At 39.2% G+C, this 22170-nt stretch overlaps 1 protein-coding gene across 1 annotated transcript in view; it reads right to left on the bottom strand.

Moving 5' to 3' along the window:
- Positions 1-46: 46 nt before the first annotated feature.
- HMGA2 (high mobility group AT-hook 2) overlaps positions 47-22170 on the bottom strand; it is a 147347-nt gene continuing 125223 nt past the window's right edge. Inside the window, exons 5-6 of the mRNA XM_017871585.1 lie at positions 12483-12515; positions 47-170 (exon numbers count right to left, since the gene is read on the bottom strand). Of these exons, the coding sequence (XP_017727074.1) occupies positions 123-170; positions 12483-12515 (81 nt within the window). The 3' untranslated portion in view covers positions 47-122. The remainder of the gene's footprint in view (positions 171-12482; positions 12516-22170) is intronic.

The following is a 22170-nucleotide window of genomic DNA, read 5'->3' on the forward strand; positions in this document are numbered from 1 at the left end:
CCCACCCCACCCCAGATGAAAGTGGAAAGACCATGGCAATACAGAATAAGTGGTCACTGCAGTGTCTTCTCCCTTCAAAAGATCCAACTGCTGCTGAGGTAGAAATCGAACGTTGGCGCCCCCTAGTCCTCTTCGGCAGACTCTTGTGAGGATGTCTCTTCAGTTTCCTCCTGGAACACACAAAGGGCACAGCCATGACGCTCAATCGTTACACTGTGTGGGCTGTTCTTGCCAACAGTGCAGAGGTAACCTGTTTCCACAGCACATTGCGCTTGCCTCAAAAGAGGATGACGATGACTGGCGAGCCCTCATTACCAGGGCTTCTTAAACCGTAATTGAGGAATCAAGGTGTTGTTTTTTCCCAGAGTGGTCATTAGCCACTGTTGACTTAAGGCTTGACAATCATGGCGGCTGGTCAGCAAATTCAATTGTTTGCTGTCCAGAGAATGTCAGGGCAATGCATGGTTACTCACCAATTAGAAAAAAAATAGGAATGGAATAAATTTTTCCCGACAGCATGCCATTCATCAGTTTTAAAACCGGCACACAAGAAAATAGAGTTAGGGGGATCAGTTCTTAAGGCATAAATGAACCCACCCTCCCGATACTGGGAATAATAGCTGGTATTTTTAGAGTGCTTACCAGATGCGTAGGCACCTTCTGTTAATATTCCTATTTTACAGATGAGAAAACCAAGGCACAGACAAGGAATGTGCCCAAAATTACAGGGTGCGTGGGACCAGGATTTGGGTCGGGTCGGTTTTGGTGCCAACACTAGCTTGTGACCGCTACACCACTGTGCAGAGGCAGTGTGAGAACAGGGGCAGAGCGGACAACGAGCCTTCCCAAATCCATTTCCTCCCCTTTGTATTTATTAAAGCACATTTTGAGACAGTGACCCAAGTTCAGCGTAACTGCTCAATCTCAATACTAATCCGCATGGACCAAACATTTGATGGTGGGCTAGCCAAGCAGAGAAAATCTAATATATATGTTTTTGCAAGGCCCCCTCTTCATATAAATCTAACTCCTCCTGCCCCTTTCCTTTTTCTGATTCCTTATGGCTCTGGAATTTGTTGGGGTTTCTGCGAGCCGGCTTGAGCCGCAAAGTTCTTTTTCCTTTTGCTTATTTAACAAATGTGCAGTACCTTTCAGGACATGGGTGGTAAAGCGGAGACAATAAACATTTCCGATAAAAGCGTCCTTAGTGAGAGGATGATTTTTATCAAATGCTGCACATTGTCTCATAAGACGGCATGTGAAAAAGATCTGGGAGAAGAGGTAAACATTTACTCCTGCAGCAGACCGAGCCCCTTTAAGAATGGCCAGCTTAAAACAGCTTATAACAGTCTTCATACTTTAATAGATTTGATTTTCCACATGGCTTCATTTTGTCTGGGTGGCTAACCGACACAATTTATACCTCTCTTCCTTTCCCAGGTCACCACAGTACACCATTCAGTAAAGCATGCCTTAAAGCTTGTCTGCATTATATGACCAAACTTCCATTCATTAGTGTTTGAAACACTTCAGCTGTGAAGGGGCTCCTAAATGCTACCATGTGTGACGCTTTTGCGTAAAAGCAGCAAATGGGAGAAAAAACCCCACATGAACGGGCACTCACACACTCACATGAATGCACATACACACACACGCACACACACTCTCTCTCTATCCTGGGCTTTAATCACAGGCCACTGCATACTTCAAACCCTTTGCAAAAGGTTTCAAATATTCTCTTTCCCCCCGAAGACTGAGAGAGCTGTCAATCCTGGGAATAAACACACATACAAATGAATGGATTACAGCTTGAAACATATAACCATGGCAGCATCAAGTCATGAGATTTCACACCGGTTTTGTTTAGTCTGCTTTGGGTTTTGTGGGAAAAGTGGAACGTATGAGGCTACCTCCCCTTTAACTCCCAACCCCCAAACTGTGGGCTTCACATATATAAGCAGCAGGTTTATACCTCTTGACTAGGCAACAGGCCATGACCCTGAGATTCTCTGTGGAGCCCTGGCCACAAAGAAGGATGTAGCATGATCAAAGCCATGGGCAGACGAAAGAGAGGCAAGCCAAAGATCAGCTGCCCTGTGACCCTGTCCTTTCATTTAATATTTAAATTCCAGAAAGTCACTGAACTGTTAGGCAGATACACACCTCGTCTGTCCCCAGATGACTCACTTCTCATTATGACATGAGGTGTGGACTTAGGTGATTACTCTGAAACAGACCACGGCATAAAAGCCAGCAGGTATATTTTATTCCTTCTTACAGTCAACAAATTAATAGAGCACAGTCAAGCTGGCAAATCTCCTGGATTGAGCTGTAATTATTCCATTTCTAACTGTTTGATTTTTCTATACTATCCGGAAACCAAGGTACTTTCAAATCCGGAAGGAAACAGAATTTTCAGGCCATGAACTTAAGACCTTGTACTAGATGGAATGTGATCAGCTTTTCAAAACATTCCCAGAAACTTTGCTTGATGTGAGCTCCTGAAACTCCTGACTTCCAACCCCTTAGACACAATTCAAATGAAAATGGTGGTAGATCATAATGTTTCCTTAACTGTTCTTAACACAATGTGGATAGTTGTTTTATTAATGTATCTTTCTGCTGACCTTGGAATTCTTCTACTAGTGACTATCAGTTAGTACTGGGAACATGACTAGGATGTCAGAGGGTAGGAGTCTCACTCCGTTAAAGGTTTGCAGGCAATGTGGCTCTCACATGCTCAGAATGATGGTTTTCTCAAATGTCTAGTTAGTGGAGAGCTCTCTCTTCTTGGCATAGCCCTGGCTGGCCACCCTTCAAAGGAAGGAATGGTTCCCAAAGGGGTGATGTGGCGGGGCAGGTGGCTCTTCCCACTTCTGCAAACCTCAGCTCTCACATTCCCAGTGACTTGGTCTTTGGCTACATGTGTGGATTCTGGACCACAAGTGTGCATTCAATGAAGAGAAGAAAAACCCTCCCTGTCAGGAATGAGGTTGGAAAACCCATTCTTAGCTCCCCTAAATGTCATGGTCTGGCCAGAGTTAACACACGGTGCTTCTGTGGTGCAAAGAGAGAACAGAAACAGGTGACATGGAGAATAAGCAGCTGGCTCTGACATCCCCCAAAGAGTCCTGTTTCTGTAACTGAGGAGTTGGTAGGGACCCCTGAGCTTCAATCATCTTTAGTAACTTAAAAGACATGGCTGGGGCCAGGCACGGTGGCTCACGCCTATAATCCCAGCACTCTGGGAGGCCGAGGTGGGCAGATCACAAGGTCAGGAGATCAAGGCCATCCTGGCTAACACAGTGAAACCCCATCTCTACTAAAATACAAAAAAATTAGCCAGGTGTAGTGGCGTGCACCTGTAGTCCCAGCTACTTGGGAGGCTGAGGCAGGAGAATGGCGTGAACCTGGGAAGCGGAGCTTGCAGTAGGCCGAGATGGCGCCACTGCACTCCAGCCTGGGCGACAGAGCAAGACTCTGTCTCAAAAAAATAAAATAAAATAAAATAAAAAAAAAACACACGGTGCTTCTGTGGTGCAAAGAGAGAACAGAAACAGGTGACATGGAGAATAAGCAGCTGGCTCTGACATCCCCCAAAGAGTCCTGTTTCTGTAACTGAGGAGTTGGTAGGGACCCCTGAGCTTCAATCATCTTTAGTAACTTAAAAGACATGGCTGGGGCCAGGCACGGTGGCTCACGCCTATAATCCCAGCACTCTGGGAGGCCGAGGTGGGCAGATCACAAGGTCAGGAGATCAAGGCCATCCTGGCTAACACAGTGAAACCCCATCTCTACTAAAAATACAAAAAAATTAGCCAGGTGTAGTGGCGTGCACCTGTAGTCCCAGCTACTTGGGAGGCTGAGGCAGGAGAATGGCGTGAACCTGGGAAGCGGAGCTTGCAGTAGGCCGAGATGGCGCCACTGCACTCCAGCCTGGGCGACAGAGCAAGACTCTGTCTCAAAAAAATAAAATAAAATAAAATAAAAAAAAAAAAAAAAAAAAAGGCTGTGTGTTATAGACAATAGCTTGTACCTTGACATGGTTTAAAAAAATTGCATCACATTTGTCACCTAATGGTCAAAGGACCTTTGAGCTTGTGTAGCTCCCAAGAGAAGCCTTGAAGTAATAATAAGAAGAAAACTGTAGCCAAGAGTTGCACACATCTCATTAGGGTCTAGTGGCAGGGTGGGAAGGCTAAACAGCCGCTCTTTGGTCAAGAAGGCTTACCTGTTGGAATGGGGCTTCAGGAATGTTCATATGAAAGGACTTTTCAAAGTGCAAGTGCACAGTGACATTTTTATGAGCACCAGCCACTAAGGCCTCTAAACACCAAACAGCTCCCAGCCATCATGCAGCTACTTTACAAAGACAAGTGAGGTTGCGTGGTACCGGGCTGAAACGTGTGAGCTTTCTTGGCAGAAAATTGATGAGCGGGGCAAGGGATGGGCAGAGTTGGAAAACTATACTTTTATTATAACTACTGGAAAAGTGCACTTACTTTGCCTTAGTTTTTCTTTTGTTCATGAAAAAAGGAATTTGGTAAATGTAACTCTTTCATTGTTTTAGCTAAGCTCGAAAAAAACTCCACTAAAACCCAGAAATATAGTTTGCACGTACCACTGTTCTTTTAATTTGGTTCAACATGATGCATGTGATACATACACCTTTGGGTACACTTCTGCTAATTGATTAAAAAGGAGGAGGAAGACAGCCCAATATCCAAACTTAACTCCTAAGGCTGATGGAATTTTAAAATGTCTTGAGTTTAATAAGTCTTACCATACAGGCATGGATGAGGGTGTGTGCTGGAAGAAAGTTCAGTATTTAATGCTAAGAGCTGAAGCTCTGGGTTTAATTTTCAGATGCAGACTAAACAGCAGGTCTGCAGTAGAAGAAGCCAGTGGATTCTAAATGGAACCGGGAAATACAAACTCAGGGGTGGTGTTACCATGATGCCCTCCTTTGTGTGCGGTAAGGAGTGCAAAAATCACAGAAGTCCATGTCAGCTTTAATAAGTCCTTATCTTTTTTTTTTTTCTTAACTGCAAATAATTCTGCAACTCTTCTATTACATGATGTTGCAGGCCAGAAATACATATGTGATTTAAGCTATCTTGCCAATAAACCTACAAATACTTGGTAATCTAGAAAGGGTAGTTATGGCTAAATGGCATTCTTTTTTTTTTTTTTTTCATCTGTGTATGTTCAACTTTTCAGGAACTCAGAATGACACACTTAGGAGTTTTCCACGTTCATGAGTATCTTGAGTCAGTCCTGTTACAGCAGAAATAAAGGGCTCTCCTCAGCAGCAATGACCGGGAACTAGTTTTTCAAGTTCCATCTGTAGCTAAGTGACCGACAAGACCACAAAGCTGAGTTTTTCTATTCTCTGTCAGATATTTTCGTTTAAAATGTATCAAGACTGTTTAACTTAATGGAAAGTGATTATTTCCTCCAACTAGGAAAACTCTACAGCAGATTTTTTAAAAACATGTTAAATGGAACATATATAAACCATATAATCTGGCAAGAGCAAGGGATTCTGGTGGAAATGCTAGGCAGGAATTACATTTTTCAAAAGGAGACAAGAAGTTGAGATATTGACAGCATTTGTACCTGATCTTGTCTTTATTTTTACATTACGTATATATAACATAGAATTGTTAGGACTACTTTGTGTGTGTTAGCATCAGCTTAATAAAGTTGGTTTGAAGGTCTTGCTAGGGCATGTTTAATGTAAAGAAGGTTGAGCTTGGACCTCACTAATCATAGATGCCAACCACTGCACTAGCAGGTCTCAGTCCCACTGTGTCAGACCAGTAATGACTATACATGTCTATCTACACTGCAGGATTGTGTGAGAACTGTGACAACCACTTGGGGAAACGCTGAAAAAGAGTAAAAATCCAGTAAGACTATAGTGTGAAGCTGTGATTATTAACGTCAGTTACTAATTCTGTGATTATTTCTTTACCTATGATTCAAGGATAGGTTCTTAAGAAAGAAAAAAACTATTCAATAGAGTACCCAGAGGAAAGTAAAATAAAAAGTATTAGCTTCCTAAAATGCTCTCTGGCTTGTCTTGTCTGTAACCTCAACAGTTCCATTACTGAAAATATTGCAACAGAAGTAATGCTGGTCTCTGGGATACAATGAATTTCTCCTTCCTGGGATAAAGGGCTGTTTTTTAAAAAATCTGGAGATGGTAGGCACATTTTTCAAACAGGGAAATCATTTTAGGTATAAACCAATTATAAGTTTCAGGAGTCACGATTTCTGAGGATTACTGGTTTGATCAGTTTTCCATGCCAGGTTCAATTCTTATCACAGGAACACTGCATTTAAAAAAATAGCTAAAGACAGCAAAAGGATTTTTGCATAAACAAAGTATTCAAAAGAAGGAATTTTTTTTTTTTTTTAAATAGAGATGGGGTCTCACTATGTTGCTCAGGCTGGTCCTAAACTCCTGGGCTCAAGGGATACTTCTGCCTCAGCCTCTCAAAGTGCCGGGATCACAGACATGAGCCATCGTGCCCAGCCCAGAAGAAGAAAATTTATTTCAGTGTTTCCACAACTGTTGTGGAATGTTCTTACTTTTATGGAAAGTAGCTTTAAATTATGATTAAAGACTGCTTAAGGGTTATATTCCAGATGTGCTTATTAATGGCATAGACTAGGAAAAACCTTTTCCTTTTGTTTTGTAGATGTGTAAAATTTTGCATAGGTGTTGTATTTGCAGCCAGGGAACAGAACATTTGTGGATTTTAATCATTATTGCACCAAATGTTTTTCATTATCCTGAGTTACGACTTTTGAGTAAGATTATAAAAATATCAATAACAGTAAGTTAACAAATAATTTCTTAGTAGACATTTGAGTGTCCAGCAAACATTTCCTGAATGTGAGTGTCTGAGACAATGCAATATATTTCTATGCAACGATTAAGGATTTTCTTAGAAAGACCAGGTTTTAAAGCCAATTGCTATTTGTTCCACATTAATTTGGGTCAGTAAGTTTGGAGAGTAAGAAGAAAGATATATATTGAGTAAATAATTGGTTTTTATCCAGTACACATCAAAATGTAGAGGAAAATTCTGCAATGTGAAGGGGAAATGCAGGCAGCCACTGCCATTTTGTTTTGAGCCTAATCCACAGACTTTCCCACACAGAAACAGTCATACTAAAAAAAAGAAAACTCTCGGCAAATTTGTCAAGTCCAGAAACACTAAATTTTGCCTTTTGGAGTTTTATAAGTTGCCCTAAATTGAGTGATGTTCTTTCACTTCTGTTAGAAGTTGTCATCTCTATAAAACATTTCCTGCCAAGAACCGCTGACTTCATCCTGCCAATATTCCTGTATTACAACTGTTAGCTAAGCTAATTACTTCATCTGTTTACAGTTAATAATCATTTTGATATGCTTCCTCTGCCCTCCAATTTCCCTGTGCTGCTATGTCCTTGAGCTACTTTATTAAGGGTTAAACCTTGGTTTCTACTTTGCTCTCTCCTTTTCCCTTGACCTGTGTGATGTCAGAGGTCAGCGGTTAAGTCAAAAAGTATTTCCTATACAACAAAACAGTGCAACTCAGGGCAGCCTTTGATATGATTCTTCATGTTTTGCCAGTTGGTACTAAACATTTACTGGCCCACAAGATGTTTTACCAGCTTGAAAGTGCATAAGTAAAAAAATAAATACATCAGTAATCTTTATGACTTAGGCAGTATAAATCATTATGTTCCTTGAGTGAGTAGACGAGTGAGTATTTGTCAGTCTGATTTATTATGAACTATTTACTGCACTGGCCAAGGTACCATGTAAAAGATGAGTGTTAGAGTGAGAATGCTTTCCCCTTTCCTCCTTCCCTCTTTGTATGTCTAGACTAAAAGCCCCCAGTAAAAATGCCTTCTTTGAGAACGAGATGCTGACTGCAATTCATCAACTTGCTTGTCCCAAAATGAAATCTCTCATTTTGCTCCAAACAATGTTTAGGTTGTCTGAAATATAAACATCCTTAAAACTGCCCTTGAAGTCTCTGTAAAAACATTCAACATTTTATTTTGAGGGGGAAGAAATCCCGTGATAATCAAGGCTTACTGAGATTTCTTTGCCCGGGTGCACACCGCCCACAGAAGATGTTACTCGCAAGTAAAAACTCTTTTTTGAAACAGAAAGCTTTGTTTCCAGTCTTTCAGAAACTGAAGACTTTGCAATCCTCTCACTGGGAAATTGAAAAGGAGCAGGTTTGTACCTGTCCTAATTGCCAGAGGCATTGTTTGCCAGGGCTGTACAACAATGGGGAAAGTAGATTGAAGGGGTGGAGAACTTTTGGATTTTAAAAACCTGTTTTCCCTTTGGGTAGAAGAAAGGTGAGAGAAAAATGTCTGAATTACATTTAGGGAGTCCCTTCAAGTCTCAGGTGACAGCCTTAAAAGGGAAATAGCAAACGATCAAATACTTGATAAACTAGAGAAACTTTTTTAGACATCTCAGATGGAAAGAGACTTATTTTATCAAAGTAAAACCTGAGTAACAAAGCACCCTCTAATAATAATAATAATAATCTGGTACTTTTATGGTGTTTCTTTTTTTAAAAAAAGAAAAGAAAACCTACCACCATTTCCTACTAGGGTTAAGAATGTAATTCATATGACTGAGAATTCAACTGCTCAAATTGCTAAAAAACGAGCTGATTTCTATTTCTTTCTTTTGAGATGGAGTCTTGCTGTCACCCAGGCTGGAGTGCAGTGGTACAATCTCTGCTCACGGCAACCCTCCCCCGCCAACCAGGTTCAAGCGATTCTCCTGCCTCAGCCTCCCAAGTAGCTGGAATTATAGGTACCTGCTGCCACGCCTGGCTAATTTTTGTGTATTTAGTAGAGACGGGGCTTCTCCATGTTGGCCAGGCTGGTCTCGAACTCCTGACCTCCCTAAGTGTTGGGATTACAGGCATGACACCGCACCCAGCCTCATTTCTATTTATTTCTAATTAGCTAATTTCAATTTATTGTTTATCACTTGAAGTGGAAATATAGTAGAGTTATTTTGTAAGCCGTTTTCATTGGTTTTGGAATTTTAGAAAAAAGTTAACGTGCATATTACAGATTTTCCCCTTTAGATTTTTAAGAGGCTATTAACTCTCCCATTAGGATTATAGGACACAGTTGATGTTTGCAGCTGATGACACCTGGTGGATTTCCCAAACACGAACTCCTGCAGCAGGGTGGTCCTTCACTTTTTATTTCTCTCTAGATGCATGTACTTGTACGCACAAACACAAGTGCATATGTAGGTGCTGAGATTTGTCATAATTCTGAATTCGTCTCCTCAGAATAAACTCTGCTGCTTTGTACCCCAGGTTCAAGAAGGGCCGTTCTTGAAGATCTGAGGAGACTTCAGCATTGGGCAGTATAAGGATACTTTACCACAGAGCCTTTGTAATTCTGTATACATGTGACAGAAATACTAGGAACATGATTCTGAATGCTTTAACCCTAATGATAGGATGGAGCAATTAGTAGAAAATTTCCTCCAGCTAAAAAATCCTGCTTTAAAAAACATTCAAGGAAAACACTTGACGTCAAAGAGGAAGTACTTTAGAATAAATCGGGATTCTAGAATTTTTGAGACTATAAATCTCTGGAAATGAGAAACCGTCAAAAATAAGTCAGAACGTAATAATGCTACCTGGAATTTATATAATTATGAATCTCTTGTAATGTTCTTGGGAGTAAGGGAAAAGGCATTATTATTCCATTTCCTAGATGGATAAATAGAGCAAAGAGAAATTAATTAGCCTAGTGATGGGGTCAGAAAGAAAAACCCAGGTCTCTTTACACACTTCTGAGCCCTTTTCTTTAGATATAAAATATTTAGCTGTGCTAAAATTTTACCTCAAAAGTGATTCTGAATGTAACCCCTCAAAGTGCTGTTGTAGGAAGGATATGAGGCTGCGTTAATCCTGATTGCCACATGGGAAAGCCATCTGGGAGGGTATTTTGAAAGAAACAGATGGAAAAGGAAGATATTCTTTTGAATGTAGTGTAAAATTTACATTATCGTCCACGAACTTTCACGTAGCTTTCACGTTTACATAATTCATTACTGTGTCATCAGACAATATAAATTAGGTAGCCCAGTGAGCTCATGTTCTTTTTTATAGGTCTGAGTCTGAACTCTCCTATATGGGGCAAATCTGGAACAGGGTCTGTAAGGTAGTCAGATTGATCCTTGAAGATCAACTCAATCCACTTGTGGATTCTTTGAGATTCTGGATTCTCTTGGGAAAAACTGTGATTTCACTTATATTATTTCTTGGTGTATTAATGCCCAACTTGCAATCAGTTCTAGCCACATTAATAATCTCCACCTGTGATGCATTTGTTCTTGCCTCTCTACCTTTATATATGCCATTCATCTCATCTGTAATTTCTTTCCCTTAATTTATGTTTCAGTTTTCCCTTCTGCAACTCAACAACAACAAAATCAAACAAAACAAGAAAATTCCAGTCTTTGGGGTATCATCCCCTTGATAACCTGAGGCATTCCACTCATTCATCCGTATCCCCTGTGTGTCCCATGCACATTGACATTCTGTGGTCATTTGCTCAACAAATGTTCAAACATCTTCCCATGTGTTTTCATGGAGTGTCTTCATCTCTGGTTGCACATTAAACTCACTTAGGGAGTTCATAAAAAATACTGATGGATCTCCAGACCAAATAAACAGAATTGCTGAAGGGTGGGGCCATGCTGGGGAGGCAAATGTTTAACAACTTGCTCTTCAGGAAAAAAAAAAAAAAGTCCTGAATTTTAGTATTTGTCATTTTCCATGGTGTAAATACTCCCACCATAGTGGATTTCAAGCTACCTACTCGACATCACTGCACACGGAATTCAGAAGAGAAGTTCGCTATTTGCTCACAAGGGCTGATTCCAGCATACCACTGGATAGGACACAGGCATATACATATAAGTACATTTCTCAGGTGCAGTGACTGTTTTACTTTGTTTGACTCATCTTCCCTATGACACTAAGCACAGGGACTGAATCAATATTAACAAATCACATAAGGTGATTAATCTGTAGTTCACAGCCTGTGGTGCAAATGTGAACTCTGCCTCATCCTTTGACTCAAATGCACAGAATTATCAATTTATTTTCTCTTGATTTTTGTACAGATAAAGGATGAGAGGCTAAATATATTTGGGTTCTCCTACTTAAAATGTCAAGTTTTTGTATATATATATAGATAGATAGATAGATATTAATATTGCTTAAAGACACACAAACACTGGGTCTTTTTAGCACCCCTCTCCCACTCTTAGTTTTTACGTATGGGAGCAGCAATGAGAATGACTTTTTTCATGGTAACTCTGTTTTTATTGCACTTAAAGCTCATGTGTAATTGTTTGAAGACACTTTCCCTGGATCCTTTCATATGTTTGGAAGTTTCAGTTCTCTTCTAAGTGGCATTTTTAGAGAATAGTAGATATATAAGATTGCCCGGGTGGTCCTTCCCAGGCAAGGCAACATTGACCTAAGAAAACAGGATGCAAGGTAGATTTGTAAAGACCGCTAGGGAAAAAGATTTCATGGATACTTAAAATTACACGAAAGAGTTCTACTTAATTTGATAGCTCATGACACTGCTTAACAACTTATTTTAGCAGGTTCAGCATGCCACCTAAATCTCCAATGACTATTTCCATCCAGAAAGGAAGATAACAGCAGGACATTCTTATACTTTAATAATGGCTCACATTATTAGCAATCATGGTTAATTTATACTTCAGTTTTGTTTTCTTCAAGATATGCTTCCTCAATAAATACGGTTTTTTAATGTTTCTATGTATAGATTATAGTGAGGACAAGGTGGTCCAGGAATATGGGGCAAGAGACGTAGAGCCATTTCCCAATTTTGATGTTGCCAAAAACTTCACAGACTGGGATTCAGTTATTTAAATAAGATCTAAGAATGCATCAGTCTGCAAGTTAGTATAACTTAATTTGCAAGTATTCCAGCATTCTTTGGAGTGTTTTGGGATCATCAAATATTATGAAATGGTTCAATGAAGAAATATGTTTCCAGTCATGAATCATTAAATAGAAATCTGGTGTCAAGTCAACAGAATATAGACAGTAGGAAAGGGCAAAATTTGATGTTTAAGAATTGATAAAAGATAGAATAAGGTTAAATATTTGTTTTACATATGAGGCAATGAAATAAAATAGTTTTATTTTTAAAATAATTTATATTTGCTTTGTACACTTAAGACCTTACATTTTGGGGGGTTTTAATGGTACGGTTGTCGACTATATATTCCTGACTTTGAAGGCTACAACACATTTTCAAGAATACTGCAAGATAATAATCAAAATTAAGAAAATGCGAAATAAGGTTTAGTTTGGGGACATTTTTCAGTACATATTTCACTTTTTATATTAATGGGGAGAAAAAAATTATTGACTATGTCTTACCTGAGCAGGCTTCTTCTGAACAACTTGTTGTGGCTAAGGAGGAAAAGAAAAAGATATATTTTAAAAGAAAATATACATTTTGGAAAAAATTAGATGTACATATTTTAAATATAGATACTTGTCTTCAAAGAAAACAGGAAAGTATAAAGTTCAACTGGTATATCCAAAGTTAAAAGTGTTTATACATGGCCAGGCGTGGTGGCTCACGCTTATAATCCCAGCACTTTGGGAGGCAGAGGTGGACGGATGGCTTGAACTCAGGAGTTCCAGACCAGGCTGGGCAACATGGTGAAACCCTGTCTCTACAAGCAGTACAAAAATTAACAGTGTGTGGTGGCATGCAATTGTAGTCCCAGCTACTCAGAGGCCTAAATGGAAGGATCACAGGAGCCAAGAAAGGTCAAGGCTGCAGTGAGCCGTGATCATGCACTCCAGCCTGGGTGACAGAGCAACACCCTATCTCAAAAAAAAAAAGAAAACTGTTTATTCCTGATCTCTCTATATTAAGGAAACACAACATAGGTTATCTCAGTGAAAGCAATTCCCAGTTAAAATCTGGCATACATGCCAACTAGCTTGAAAGAAACAACTGTTTGATTCACTTTGTTTTTAGCCTATATGTCACAAAACTGAGGAGTGAAGGTACCTAATTTGTTAATATTTCATTTTTAAAAAACACCTTCATTGAGACAATTTACATGCCACACAATTCACTCATTTAAAGTATATTTTAGTATATTCAGAGGGCTGTGCAACCATCACCACAATCTGATTTAGAACACTTTCATCGCCTCTAAAAGAAATCTTGTACCCATTAGCGGTTACTCTTCACTAACCTCCACATCCCTAGCCACCTCCCACGCCTAAGTGACCATGAATCTACTTTCTGTCTCTACGAATTTACCTATCTTGACATTTCATGTAAGTAGAATCATACAATATATGGAGAGTATTTTGTGTCTGACTTCTTTCACTGGCCTAGGGTTTTCTAGGGTCATCCATGTGGTAGCATCAGCAGTTCATTCCTTTTTATGCTAAATAATATTCCCTTGTATGGATATACCACATTTTACCTATCCATTCATTAGTTGGTGGACATCTGGGGTGTTTCCATCTTTTGGATATTATGAACAATGCTACTATGAACATTTATATACACATTTTTGTGCGAACATGTTTTCATTCTTGGGTATATACCTGGGAGTGGAATCACTGGGTCATACTGTAATTCTTTGTTTCACTTTTTGAGGAGCTGCCAGACACCTTCCCAAAGCAGCTGCACCATTTTACAGTCTCACCAGCAATGAATCTGGAGTTCCAATTGCTCTGTATACATGCCAATGCTTGTTATTGCCTGTCTTTTTGCTTATAGACATCCAAATGGGTGTGAAGTTAAACATCATTGCTGTTTGATTTGAATTTCTCTTACAACTAATGATGTTGAGCATCTTTTCATGTGCTTATTGGCCATTTATATGTCTCCTGGGGAGAAATGTTTATTTAAATCCCTTGCCCATTTAAAAAAATTGCTATCTCTTCATAACGACGTTGTGAGTTCTTTTAATGTTTTACATTCAAGTCCCTTATGATTTGCAAATATTTTCTCCCATTCTGTGAGTTTATTCAGTTTCTTGATGGTATCGTAGGAAGAATATTGTGTTGCATCTATATCTATTGTATATGTAGAGCAAAACTCTCTCTTTTGAGTGAAACATCCGAGGGAATGTTTTTCTGCCTGCCTAACTTTCCAACAGAGTATTAGAAAATACTTGTTATTACTTTGGCGTTATAAAAGGTAGATTTGAAGCCAGAGCTTTTCGATGGATTATTTACTTCCAGTCCTCACTCTCATGTCTGAATACAGGCATGCATTATTCTATCTACACATCACTGAGATTTGTGAGTACACCTGAGGTACTCTGATGTGCATAGTGACACGCTTTCTTGCGCCAGTGAAAAATAAAATTGTTACAGTTCTCCCAAATAACAGCAGTTAGGATACCTTCACTATTCACTAGCCCCTGTTCATTCATTCTGAGAGCCCCTTCCTCTCAGAGTTCCTCTCAGTGGTACAGTGGTTTATTGCTGGTGCATTAAAATTCCATATAAAATCATCAGAACTTTTTTTGTTTTAGATGGACAGCATAAAAATAAAATAAATGGCAAGGTACTTTTGCTCAAAGGAAAAGACGTTCTTCCCTTTGACTTTAAACCACAGTAGAGATGAGATCATCACAAAAGCCCAAGTTTTGAGATGATATTTTCTCCAGGGGAAATCGAACCAAGAACAATGAGGACTTCTTGCCTCTTAGGACACACAAGCGTGGGCTATTAGAGGATTCATTTCCAAAGGGTCATTTGGAAGAAGACAGCACTCTTCTTCCTCCCCCTTTTCCCTGTCGATTACACCTGTACACATGTTTACTCCCAAACCGTTTCAAATCTACACACATTCGTGCAGGCTGACTGGTTCCTACTGCTCAGAAATCGCCCTCCTTTTTTGGCCGAGGCTCCCGCATTCATGTGACTCCTGCACACTGCAGCTCAATGAAATCCTCTGAAAGGGCTGCCAGCTCACCCAATTTTCCATGAATTAGCTCCTGACACTTCAATGAGGGGAAAGACAATGTCTGAATCTCTGCCAGCCCTGGCTCCCGGCCTAGTCCGTGTCACGGAACTTCTACCAGCTACCCTCAGACACAGCACTTCATACTTTTCAGACCACCAAACAAACAGACCCTTGAATACTTTCAATGTTGGTTGGGGTTATGGCTGCCAGGATGTTTTCCCAGCCTCTGGCACCCAATGGCTCCAGACTGTGCCGAGAAAGTTTTTGTTGTTGTTATTTTGTTTTGTTTTTATTTTTATGAATGGCTTTGGTAGAAAACGCAGACTGAAGCATAATACTACCACCATTCATAAAAAGGGGAAGGAAACAAACTGCTGTCTGGAAAGCTTTTTGGACGCCAAACAAACTGTAAGTCTCTTATCTTCCTTGAGGCATCTCTCGGCTCAGAACTAAGTGTTGATACTTAGAAACCAGTTGCTCCTCAGGGTTCTTGGCATTAAAAACGACTGGCCACGGGATTTTTTATAAGACCTGAATAGTATCAACGATACATATTAGTCTTCTGTGCCGTTAACAGTAAATGTCCATGCACTTTAAAAAATGAGTAATATTTTGCACATGCATTTCCTATATAAAAGCTAAAATCCTTTATATTTTTAACATCTGCCCCTTTGTTACTGGGAGGGTTCAGGCCTTACTGTTTTCATTTTCTCACAGGGAAACCAAGGCCTAGGGAATTTAAACAATCTTCTGAGATCATTTTCTAAAACTAAAACAACTTGAGTCTACTGGTTCTCTTAATCCCTGATATAATGCTCTGAAGAAACCCAGTCTGTTCCTTGAAAAAAAAAAAAGAAAAAAGAAAAAAGTCAAATCAATATCCAATCCAGGAGAAGCTGTACTTCCCCGGCTTTGATTTTCAACTCCAGATTGTTCAGCAAGTCCTAGTTCTGATTCCTCCAGGTTGCTGATGAAAAGTGAATCCCAGGGGACAAGAGTCAACCCTGCAAAGTCCAGCTGCCTCACCTCACCTGGAGATTCTTCCTTCATTATCAATTGTGGAGGGGATGAGTCCCTCTTAAAGGTGTGGACATCATAATGACCGTTCTAGTGAACACATAGCAAAGACTTTCAAGTTGTTTAGACGAATCTGATGATCCAATTCTAAGTGTAGACATAGGGAGTTTATATAACTTAGGCACTTCGTCAACTTGGCATGCAAACCCTTCAATGCACTGAGATTTTGAGTTCATGATGTTGAGACTATTGCACCTTTCAAAAAGCTTGTAATGAAAATCCTCATTCCATGGTTGCATTTAAACTTCTAAAATACAATGGGGTGAAACAGAGCTTCCTCCCAGAACAAAACATCAATAGAAGCATTGACAAAATCACCAAAGGACTTTGAAGAAATGTTTTGGATTAATAGATGTTAAAATAAAACTGTGGTCGGATGCGGTGGCTCATGCCGGTAATCTCAGCACTTTGGGAGGATTGTTAGAGCTCACGAGTTTGAGACCAGCCTGGGTAACCTAACAAGACTTCACCTCTATTAAAAATAATTAGCCAGGTGTAGTGGTGCATGCCCATACTCCCAGCTACTCAGGAGGCTGAGGTAGGAGGATTGCTTGAGCCTTGGAGGTTGAGGCTGCAGTGAGCTATGATCACACCATTGCACTCCTGCCTGGGTGACAGAGCAAGACTCTGCCTCTAAAGAAAAAAAAAAATGGTGAGAACTCAAAGACCCCATCAGTTGAACGTATTATGTGAAGATTAAGAAGAGCTCTTTCTAACCACATGGATTTCAGTGAGTAGTGCTCTGTAGTCTAGCCCTTAGAATGGACTGGCTCAGCCACAATTGAAAGTATAATGCTTAAGCAAAGAAATAAATATCATTGTTAAAGTATATACAAATAGCTTAGGGTACAACATGCTAAGAAACTGTAGAGGATAAGCAAAAGGAAAGGACATAGTTTCGGATTTCTGAGGTCGTACAGCAGACGAGCAGTTCTCCAAATGAAAGAAAAAAAGTTACTGAATTTTTAAAATCCACAGAGTATCTGGATTTTTAAGATTTTGTAGAAAGACACTTGTGTAGGAAATGGTCTGCCATTCCACCTATTTCAGAATAATTAAGAAGTTCCTCAGCCCTCCTAAGAATACAATCTACGGTTCCAGGAAGTCTAGGTATTTTAAAGCTGATACTCAGACAGCTAAGCCACTCCTTCTGGTAGGCATTGAAAGAAAATCCTTGCTAACAAAGGACCCAGACATTAGTAGTTCATTTTAGTACTAATCTAAACATTAAATAAAAAGAGGCTTGAATTGAGCTTACCAACTTAATTTTTTAAAAAAATTTAGGCACAGTGTATGGTAAAGCAAACATGATTATTATGCAAAGGGTCTTAAGTTGACCTTAGAAAGAAAGAAGCCCTTCTTATGGCTCTCTGTGCAGATGAGTCTCTGGCTTTAATGTAAGCAGCAGAATTTTAATATAATTAGATCCTTTGCTTCTTGCCAGCCAGTAGTAGGTGATTTTGCCCACTTTGTTTTGAAATCGTATGATTTTGTTTTAAAATCATACGACCGTTGTTCAACCAATAGGTACTTCTGTGCCCCTAGCATAATCTTTTTTCATGTAGATTGTTTTCCAGTCTCATAGCAATATAGTGTAAGACAGATCTAGCTATTTACTAAAAAAGGATGTAAAAACCCTAATTTCTATAAAAATTCCTCAGTGAGAGTTACATTTCGGGGGCCTTTCACACCTCATAAAATAACATCTCACAGGATCATCTGTTATTTAAAATTTTAAGTTAAATATGGTGTCATATTAAAAATGTTTATGCAAAAGATATTTGATTTTAAACTTCCAAAAGAGTCCTTTAGATGTAAGCCAGCTCATTGAACTAGTGAGGTTTATGATCATGTTTGTATCCACACAAGTGTAGCCAGTTTTATCTGCCTGAACTGACAGATGAATATATCCCTACCATATAGACAACATTTCAATAAATACATAGACCTATTACTTAATCACTTCACTGCTTTCTAGACCAAATGGATTGGTTATTTATAGGAAAAATGTCCCAAAATATTGAATAAGTAGACACAGCTCAAATTCTAGACAAGTAGTCATCAAATCTCTCTGCAAACACTCCAAATGGCCATGAACCATCAAGGCCAGCAGCAGCCTTGACTTGTGTGGTTGGGGCATATTGATGGGAGTAGCTTTTGACTTGTGGTGTGAACAATATCCTTCTTCACCCTTTGTCCAAAGTTATTTAAAGGTTCAAAACACAACCTTTCTTTCTGTACAGAACATTCACCAAGATCCACTTTCATTTATGTGCTGTGAAATATGCTCTTATCCTCAAAAATTTCACACTGCTGTCCTGAATATATTTTCTTTGAATCTGATGTTTACCTGGCTGAAGGAGGATGACCATTATCAAGAATTTGTCTTTCATGAAATTATGTAATCGACATGTTTGTTCATGTCCCTCCGGATTTACAGTTTTAAAACTTCAATATTCCAGAATGTCAAGATTTGCGTTTGGGTTACTTTTCAAACAATGAACTTCAGGCTTTGGAGGCTTTGAACCACTTTTTTTTTTTTTAAAGCATAAGAACCTCCCCCACACCTTTTATGTTAGATCTTATGTGGGAACCCTACAATAGAAAGCAAGCAAAATGGTATTTCTGAGACTCATTCACGTGGCCTCCACTCCAACCCATCTCTGCCCTCCCAGGATGCCCCTGAGGCCCCTCAATGGAAAACCAGAGCTCCAGGGGAGGTCAACTAAAAACAAATCTTAGGACTAGGCATCTTGGCACATGCTTTTAGTCCCAGCTACTTGGGAGACTGAGAAAAAGGACACTTGAGTCCAGAAGTTCGAGGCTGCAGCGTACTATGATCGTACCTGTGAGTAGTCACTGCATTCCAGTCTGGACAACAGAGCAAGACTCTGACTCTTAAAAAACAAAAATCTCTGATTTTTAGATGCAAATCCTCCTGCAGAACTGTATCACCAGGATAGGTGGAGGGAGAGCGTCTTCACAGCATTCACCCTGTGTGACTCGTACTATCAGGTTGAGCCACATGAACTGGCATTTTTGTAGGTCAAAACCAATCAATTATCAGCAATTTCATATGGTTTAATCCCATACAATCAAGGTAAGGTCTTTCTAATTCAGTAAGAGTAATTTTTGTGACGTGTCATTAAGCTGTATTAGCCAAGAGATTTTTGTACCTACTGCATACCTTTTTTGTACCTTCTGAGATCCTGTACTCAATTTTCCTGCTCACTCCTCTCCAGCCTGGATCCTTCCCCTTACACTTACTTTACCAAAAGCTGCCAGATTGCAGTGAAAGGAGGGATTGGCCTATACCAGGCATGGTGTTCCAGTTTCTTGCTTATGCTGTGGTTCTTTCAGAGCACCAGGACTGTCTGTGGCCATCTGGCTAGATTTTCATAACCACTCCAAATCCACCTGAACTCTACCTCTTCACTGAAACTGAATGACCGAAATAATTTGTGCATAACACTTCTCTGTGGCTATCCAGGGAAGGTCTAGAATGAAAACTGTCACTTTGAATTAAATTTAAAATTAATGGTCAACTCAGGTATTGATCAGATATAGGGGAGTTCAGTTTCTGGTATTCTACAATAGTAAGTGATCAAAAAGTTTTAATGTACCTAAGGAATGTATTTTGATAATTAGACAGGAATATGGTATATCTAAAGCTTGAAGGATTTATTTCAGATCAAATGTTGATGCAACATTGTGAGGATGAGATTCAGCTATAGCTAGCTATACAAATCACACCTCTAAGCACCACTCTTCTGGGGTTGAAAGCTTTTCTCTTTTAGTGCTTCCTGAGTTGGGAATGAACCTGCCTCCTAGTGATGGGAGGCTTTGGTAAAGAGGAGAAACCATCTACCAGGAGTAGCTAGTGAGAGTTTTTTTCTGAACCTAGAAAATGCCTAGGTTAGGCCTTAACTTCCATTCCTTGTGCCTCCTGTGTGCATTTAGAGATGACTGTGCAATGTGTGTACACATGTAGCTACGGGTGGTTACAATTCAACAATAACATCTGGCCCTTATGGTGCAAAGGAGATTTTGTAGTTCTCTGTACAAAGTCTCCCAAGACGTGATAAATCTATGGGGGAGTTTTGGCAAAATCTCTGGAATTTCTGCTTGGTATTGTGGAAAAGGGGAAGTGTTCTTTATTTTCTATTCTCTTGGCTTTGCACTTAGACTTTAATGCAAAAGACAAAAGTAAGCATCATTTCAAAAGTATTTATTGGATTATTATAGCAAAGTGCCCTCACTGCTGCTGGCCTCGTTTCATCTGCTCAAGGATGAGAATAGCCACAAGCTGCTCTAGTTAGTGTTGATTAACATCAGACTGCGTATGTGTGGCAATGAGCCATAGCAGCTCTCATGAGAACAGATTGGGGGGCTGATACTTCGGAGTTTTTGCCTTCCCTCGGGTGCCTTTGAGACACCTTTGGAATGGAGTGAAAAGATCAATGGGAAGCCCTTTAAAAATCACAGTGTCATGATTAGTTTCAAAATGCATCCTTCTGGATTCTGACCTGATGAAGTGGTTCATTGGCTCATGAAATACTAATTGATATTTGAACTATATGACAGACAGGAACTGGGTGTAGAAAACAAAGAAGAAATCTTTCAAGAAGCCTAGAGTCTAGGGGGGAGACAAATGAAAAGCAGATATTAGAGTACAATGTACAATTTTAGATTAATATTTTTTCCTACAATGTTTTCTTAAGTGTGGGGAGGCATGCTCATCAAATATGGAAAAGATAAATGTAGGAAAGAAGAGATGACTATTTTCTTTATAATAGGGAAAATAACAAAGTAGAGATAAGGTCACCGAAAAAAAATTCCAGAAGAAATTTGAAGATGAAGTAGAAGAAAAGTATCACTTTTTCCCTATCACAAAGAAATACAGTAAGAAAATTTCTTTGCCTTCACTTTGGAAAGTTAAAGATTACAATTAAGCTTAACAAATTAAAAAGCAAAAGATGTGGTTTGGGGATAGTGTTGTCAAACCATGGTTAGTGTCAAGGGGATACTCTGGTGTGCTCCCGAGTTATAGCAGTTTAATAGGCATTTTTGTCTTACGGGAGATGGTTGTGCTTTGAGGAACATAAAGCAGTCTGAAGTAAACAGTCACATACAGGTGGGGTAAAGGAATACACAGTCTCAGGAGTCGACTTTGCATCTCAATTTTTATGATTCTCTAAGATTTTAGGGGAAAAATCCACCCTTAGTCAAAAAGTGGAGTGAAAATTGTGAGATGAATGTTACTTCATAGAAAAGAATGAATGTTTCAGTCCTATTTCCTAATGCTACAAGTTTTCAAAACAGGAGCACTATGCATATATATACACATATATACACACACATATATATACATATATGTATTTTTAAGGCTCAAATTATTTATTCTATATGTATTTCTTTTTCTCTGTGTATGACCATTCACAAAGCTAGGTCACTTTGCATATGCACATGTGCTTAAGAGCCAGCACAGGAAAATGAATAAATATTTGAACTGCCATGCTGCTGGGTTTTCACAAATCAAACAAGTATGCATAGATGTTATAGCCTAAGTTCAAACTTTAGCTAATGTCAACTCCAGCCAAATGAAGACTAATTAGTGCTCAATATTAGATGAAAAGGAGGCATCTACGAAATAATGGAAATGAAATTAGATGCTATTGGAAATTATCAAGAATTGATATCCAAACTTGTTGTTAATACTCCAATCATGTTGGCAATATACTTGAAAGTCCCTTTAAGATATCCATCTTCTTGACATTTGGCCAATTATTCAGATAGTCATTATATTACATCAGATCAGGACTTGAACTAGATACACACAATTTGACATGGAACATGTATATCTTTTCTTGTACGCTTGCCCATAAGCTTATAGAAATAATATGATTTTTAAAACAGTTCTTATTGCTTTCGTTCTGACTAAAGAGATTTAGAATCAATACCCAGAAAATGTATTTGGTTCCAAGAACATTTGCCCAGTCTTAGACTAAACATTTGAAATGGTTTTACAAAATGATTTGACTA

The sequence above is a fragment of the Rhinopithecus bieti genome, unplaced genomic scaffold, assembly GCF_001698545.2.
Source record: "Rhinopithecus bieti isolate Rb0 unplaced genomic scaffold, ASM169854v2 scaffold_5924, whole genome shotgun sequence".
NCBI classification, from domain to species: domain Eukaryota; kingdom Metazoa; phylum Chordata; class Mammalia; order Primates; family Cercopithecidae; genus Rhinopithecus; species Rhinopithecus bieti.